General features: G+C 36.0%; 1 protein-coding gene across 1 annotated transcript in view; it reads left to right on the plus strand.

Moving 5' to 3' along the window:
- The window catches only part of LOC136846463 (adenylate cyclase type 8-like), a 275,785-nt gene that overhangs the window by 109,386 nt on the left and 158,899 nt on the right, over positions 1 to 7,500 (plus strand). Inside the window, exon 6 of the mRNA XM_067117259.1 lies at positions 2,617 to 2,825. Within this exon, the coding sequence (XP_066973360.1) occupies positions 2,617 to 2,825 (209 nt within the window). The remainder of the gene's footprint in view (positions 1 to 2,616; positions 2,826 to 7,500) is intronic.

Below are 7,500 nucleotides of genomic sequence, written 5' to 3' on the forward strand. Positions count from 1 at the left end.
CAGCAACCCCGAATATGGATTAAACTGAAATGTAGATGTCTGCCTCCTGTGTGTTTGAAGTGTCAGTCTTAGCTTCTCATTTCTCATGACTTTTGATTTAGAGGTAAAGACACGGTTTTTGTAATAGAATAATATTTGTATTAGATTGTGCTTCATCTCTCTCTCTCTCTCTCTCTACATACACACACACACACACACACACAAACACAGACACACACGAACAGGAAGCGCCCTTTCCAGTGGAAGCAAGCAGCTGGTACAAATGTCCCTCGTCGTCGTTATCTAAACATCGTCCTGTAATCAACGAACCCGAATCATCCCCGCCATCTTGTAATGTTTCTCAATAAATCTCGTCAAACCCATTCCAATGGGAGCGATAAATCTTGCGATAATTACTTGGGCGAAGCGACGATATTTTTTGTCTTTGACAGATTGGGCGACAAACTAAACAATGGCAGGCTTTCCCGCCAGGCCACAACAGTAGATTTTATGGGGTCGTAACACGTAATTGGCTTACCCTTTAGCGCCTCCTGCCTGTGACGTCAGTGAGGGTAATTTTCTCTCAGTCGAGGGGAAATAAAAGGAATGGGGAACCGTCAGGACGACGAATGGTAGAAAGACAAACGCGAGAGGTTAACTTAATCAAGCCTGCGCATGTGCTGAGACTCTAAGCTTCTATTTTACGTTTTTTGTACATGTGGTTGTCGCTTGAGACTGTTTACTTTCATCTTTTTCATTCATTTGTCGTTTCTCCCGTTCTGCCTCTTACGCTTGTCTGTCTTTAGAGAATTTTATAATGTAAATAAATGGTTGAATTATTCTGATACATATAATTATTACAAGAACATTTAATGACCTTCAGCATAGTATATGCTTGTAATTATGTGCTTTAAAAGATAACATTAGCTTACTTGACGTTTTTGGGGACCTTACCTTAATATCTTGATGATATCATCAGCCAAAAACCTAATTCGTTTTTTTTCACATTTCTCAAAATCTCTGCCATCAGCGCACCAGTCCTAAATTTAAAAACTGGGTCGGTCTTCATCTGAGACTTATGAGAGGGAGTCAAGGGATCACATCAAAAGCGATTCCAGTTCCCCGACAATTTGTTTGACTCGCTGCAACTTAATTTGCATACTGATTGAAAATCGGAATATAACATTTAGCCCCTTGGCCCTGATAGTGTATGTACCAAATTTCATGCGAAGTTGGTGAGTAGGGTGGGAGGGAGATGGAAATATATTTGGTTCGAGTCAGTTCAGTGTGACGAGAGATGGAAAGCTGTAGAACCGGAGTTCTTTAGCACTTTGACTCTGGTACCGGCCTTCGATTAGGCAATTGTTTTTAAGATATAGGGACTGAAATTTTGACACAAAAATCCATGATGGCCACTGGAAGTAGAATTAATGCCGGAAGTCGTATATATGGTGTACTTGATTTCCATTTCTGCAGGGTGTTAGGCTGTCAGTGCTTTCATTTCTGATACCTGCATCATAAGCCTTTTGGAGTCCCATTTTCGTCTAAAGTACTCGAAGTCGGTAAAGAGTTCACGTGACAGACCCGAAGGTGGTCTTAATAAGTTTTGTATTGCCGAAAACCACGCTGCACCTGTTTTTAGTGTTTTAATTCGAACAGATTGCAAGTTTAGGAAGTGTCATGCATTTGTTTTATTTAGTTGGATAGCTATGACCTCATTTGGAACTGCAGTGGAATTTTTGAAGACTCCAGCTGACTGAACATGTCTGCCAAATTTCAGAGTGTTCGAACCGACGGATCCCGAAGAGACAGGTTTTTATGGTTTTAGAGGCTAGCCAAGAGACGTCCAAGGTCACGTAACCAATCGGAAATTAGGAGATATTTGCTGATCTGCTTAGGCAAACAGCCTGAGCAGTATTCAAGACGTTGGTCATTGGAAATACAGAAAGACGGCAATGTAGTAAAATCAAATCAGCATAGGAGAAAAGGTTGAACAGTGCTTTGTGGCTGTTTAGTCGTGTAGTAGTATACTTTGTAGTAGTATACTTTAGTCATGGAGTAGTATACTCTGATGAAAGTTATTTGAGTAAAGAGCAGAGAGCCCTGGAAAAACAGGATTCATGAGATGCAAAAGATGTTAAAACGAAAGGCTCCGTATAAACAGGTGACGTAAGATTAGGTGGAAAAGGGAGGTGAGTGATGTACTTATTTCAGCGGAATCGACCTTCTGCTGAACAGGCTTAATGCAAGTCTTATATATACGAAGTGGCTAATACTATGATACTTTCGTGCACATTTGGCTCCAGCTTGAATCAACAGCTAATGAATGTAAGTCAGGTTTTCTCTCTCTCTCTCTCTCTCTCTCTCTCTCTCTCTCTCTCTCCTCTCAGAGGTGCCTCACACTGAGGGACCTGGGGCGACCCGAACGAACTGTAAGGTCTCTCTCTCTCTCTCTCTCTCTCTCTCTCTCTCTCTCTCTCTCTCTCTCTCTCTCTCTGTGATGTTAATTTTTCTGTTACGGGAAAACTGGGTAAAACCGACCGCAGATTATTTATCACCGAACTTCATTCCAAAAAGATGACCATTGAAAAAGACGTCTACGGTAAATTTATCGTTATTCTCTTTCTTTCTTTCCAGGCTGCATCTCCCAGTCGCTTTTGCACACCATCAGCCAGCGGGACGAAGACCAGGACGTTAAGCCCAGTAATGAGAACCAAGTGTGGTACTTACTCTTCATCGTCTTCGTGACGTACTCCATGCTGCCTCTCCCCCTCAGATGGGGCATCCTGGCCGGCTGCATCACCTCAGTGATTCATCTCATCCTCACTTTCATCACCTTCTCAGGGGTAAGGAGCAGGATTCTGGGTCCACTTTTGGCAGGGAGAAGTGTTGGGCCAGTGTGTGCTGGATATCGTTTTCTCCCTGAGGCGTCGTTTTTTTTTTTATATTTCGCTTATTTATTTATTTATTTTTAACCTGGAAAAGAAGTCAGGCACATCTTGTAAGGGTCGGTACTAGAGATTTTTCGATTGTGAGTTTCCGTGTTGTATGTTTTTGTGTGGGTGTATTTGAGTGTGTATGTATGCATGTATATATATATATATATATATATATATATATATATATATATATATATATATGTATATATATATATATATATATATATATATATATAGATATATGTGTGTGTGTGTATATATATATATATATATATATATATATATATATATATATATATATATATATATATATATATATATATATATATATATATATATATATATATATATATATATATATGTATATATATATATATATATATATATATATATGTGTGTGTGTGTATATATAATATATATATATATATATATATTTATATATATAAATATATATCCAGTTATATGTGAGGTCCTGGAAAAGAATCCAGTTTGTGAGGTCCTGGCATCGAGAGTTACGGATTATATTACTTAAGACTGACAGTCGTAATTTTATCGGGTGTTTTAGGTACATACGACTGATGGCTTTTCTAGATATAAAACCTGCCGGAGAATATGTTTTCTTTTAAAAAAAAAAGGTAATATATTTTACTTGATTTTGTTTTACATTTACTGTTTAATTTTACCTCTTTCATATATCAAATGTTCATATATTAGAAATGCACAAGGTAAACTTATGAAATTCTGAAGCTCCATTTGCATTAAAATCAGTGAAGAAGGGAACTCAACGAAATGCAATAAATTAACGATTTAAACAATAGCTTTAAGTACATATTCGGGGTTTGTATTCCCCGTATCCATTACAGGCTCCTATGGATACTGAATATTTGCGAAAGGAATATGTAGCAAATCCGGATCCTGCCGCGACGTTAAACACCCCATTTCTAAAAACGGTAAGACTGACTTGTAAACGCAGAGTAGGTCGTCGCCTCTGAACGCGAAAGCATTTTGATTTTTCAAGCCGCAGCGATAGAAAGAAAGAAAGAAAGAAAGAAAGAAAGAAAGAAAGAAAGACATCAGTAGTGGCATCGCAATGCGACCCCTGCAAGGTGAAATGAGGTCATGCTCAGTAATTCGGAGTTGGGTTGAGTGAATTCAGTAGGTAAGCTCTATGGTGTATTCACATCAGATGCTCTCGATTCCTTTCCTCTTCTCTGCTGCATTATCCGCTTCCCTCTGATATATGCGGTCATCAGTTGAATAGTTATTATGAATAATAACATATCCCGCAACATGAATTTATCAGAGAAGAAAAATAAAAAAAAGAAAACAATGATCAAGAATTATTGTTTTACTGCGTCAGGAAACAGATTTTACAAAATGAATATATTTATAGTGTCCTCATATTACACATTGTTGTGATGAACTAGTATAATTGGATATACCATGTTTTCTTTTGGTTCAGATTCACATGCTGTAATGAATTGATTAATTTGTCGTGTATTTTTTTGTACTTCTGGTTACTCTTTATTTCCAAATTATTGTAAGGTTTACCGAAATCAGTGTGGTTAATTTGCAATTTATATACTACTTTTTTATGATGCTGGTGATGGCTTGCGATTTGGTGCAATCCAGTGGCAGATATAAGTGTGGAATACTTTACTGAGATTTAAGCTTGATAAGCTCCGCATTTCTGGGCATTCGACATCTCTGATTATTTTTTCTTATAGACAAATGTTAATGTAATGAACGGAATAAGTATCATTTTACCATAATCACTATCTTCTAGAATTTCGTTGCGATTGCTGTCATGTATCAATTCCAATTTCGCGATTACCAGCAATGCCAAGTAAATTAACATTATGATTCCTCAGATAGTTTTTGCTATTGTTATAAGCTTCGTGATGATATTAGTTATCCCTCCACAAGAGACACTAATTATCACCGCTCCAACATACACAGTGATTATTACCATTTGCATAATCACCGTGATTACCACCACTACAGAAACAGTGGTTAACACCATTCCAACGGACACAGTGATTGCCTCCACGCCAGTAGACGTAATAAATATAACCACTTTAACAGGCAGTGATTATCATCAGTTCAGTAAGCATCGTGATTATCACCACAGAGGAAGGGATTGTATCCACTCCAAGAAGCAGAGACTGAGATTATTAGTAATTCGTTATAAACAGTGATTATTAACAATTCAATACACACAGTGATTATCACCACTCTAACAGAGCAATGATTGTCACCGCTCGTAGAGCTTGAGATTGTCAATACTTTATTATAAAAGTGATTATCACGATTAATGGACAGTGATTACCACCATGTCAACAGAAATAGTAGAGAGTGAGTATCGCCACACTAAGAAAGTGTGACCGCAAGATTTCAATATAAACAGTGAGACACTCACTGTCTACTCACTGTTTCTGTTGGCATGGTGATAATCACTGTCCATTAATGGTGATAATCGCTTTATAGTAAAGTATTGACAATCTCAGGCTGTAGGAGTGGTGATAATCATTGCTCTGTTAGAGTGGTGATAAACCACTGTGTGTATTGAATTGCTAGATAATCACTGTTTATAATGAATTACTAATAATCTCAGTAGGCACGGCAATTATCATCACACTAACAGCGACAGAGATGATCACCTTTCCAACAGACCCAGCGGTTCTTCCCTCTACAATAAATAAAGTCATTATCTGTACTCGACATCCATTGTTCTCCGAGATGATCTGATCTTAAGGTGACGCAGCCGAGGATCCTCTGACATTGTTTCGAGTCTCTTCCTTTTCTGTGTTAACGTCAAGGGGAATCGCGGTAGGAGCCACCTCCCCTTCGTCCCGGGAGATTACCTGCCACTCCCAAACTTTGCTTCCTGTCGAGTCGCGGCCACCACACTCTCTCATACAATGCCAGAGCTGCGTCTGTGTTCCGCTATATCAGGTGCACGCTCTTCCAGATTTGTGTGTGTATATATATATATATATATGATATATATATATATATATATATATATATATATATATATATATATATATATATATATATATATATATACTGTATATATATATATGTGTGTGTGTGTGTGTGTATTCATACATATATATTTATATATATGTAATGTATGTGTGTGTGTGTATTCATATATATATATATTATATATATATATATATATATATATATATATATATATATATATATATATATATATATATATATATATATATATATATATATATATATATATATATATATATATATATATATATGTATATATATATATTAAATTATATAAATATATTAAATCTTTTATTTGTGTTAAGTGTTAATGCGCACTTGGTACATTTATAAATATGACATATAAATGATATATATATATATATATATATATATATATATATATATATATATATATATATATATATATATATATATATATATAATATATATATATAATATATATTTCTTGTGTGTGAGTGATTGTGTAGGTTCTTGGTAAAGTTGTGAGACCAGCATCCTCGTCCTCAAAGAACTGCTATGAAGCTGGAAGTCTCTGCCTTACTTGCACCACCCTCAGGTGGAAAAATATATTATATATGTAGAACGAAATGCAATATGTATAACAATGTAAGAGTGATAAGATATAGGTAATGAACTTCAGATTTAGACCTGCAGTCGCCCAACCCTGTGGAAGTACATTGATCCAAGCTTTGAGTCAGTACAAATCGTTCTTAGGGTCAGTACTGTCTATATGACCACCATTGTTTGCTGTATAGTATATTGACTTAAACCATCGTAACACTGTCACAATGGTGAGAACGAGTTTGTTCTGCTTCGAGTTCGACCAATTTGAGTTTGTATGAGCTGAAATAGATTTACGCCTCTCTTTGTAGTATGGTGGGTTAAATGGTAACCTCGCTTTTACTAGCTTGCGTTGGTTCGAATCCTAACATGGAAGGAAACTGTGAGGAAACTGATAAATTAAAATGACATTTTAATCTATTTAAAGTACAATACGTGCTTATCCTCTGAATATAATCGGAAGATTTTTTTATTCATATAATCATGAAGATTTTATATGCATACATATATATATATATGTTTGTGTGTGTGTGGATGTGGGTGTGTGTGTGTGTGTGTGTGTGTAGATAGCTAGATAGAGATGAGATTCAACTACTGCTCCTCTCTAATTTTTAATACCAGAATGATTCCTATTGTTTGAAATCCTCCCTCTTCAAGGCGACAGTCCACACCCCATTTGAAATCTCGCATTGTTTGCAGCGTGATGATTCCAATTAGACCTTTAATTTTTCTTTATCAAACTTCACATTCTTATTCTGTTTTTTAAACATTATTTTCCCATTTACCTTACATGTTCAAACCATCCCACCGCCATGCGACCCTCTGTTTGGATATTTTTTATTAAAGCTCAGCGAGTTATAATTTTGGGCATTATCTCATTGAGTCTGGGTTTTGTAAGTTATCAAAATGGCTTTATTTTTTTTTATAAAATTGTACTGTGATCTTCTCTAGCCTTCAGCTACTCCATGATGCCTCTGTTATACATCTT

This window comes from Macrobrachium rosenbergii, chromosome 15 (assembly GCF_040412425.1).
Source record: "Macrobrachium rosenbergii isolate ZJJX-2024 chromosome 15, ASM4041242v1, whole genome shotgun sequence".
In the NCBI taxonomy this organism is placed as follows: Eukaryota; Metazoa; Arthropoda; class Malacostraca; order Decapoda; family Palaemonidae; genus Macrobrachium; species Macrobrachium rosenbergii.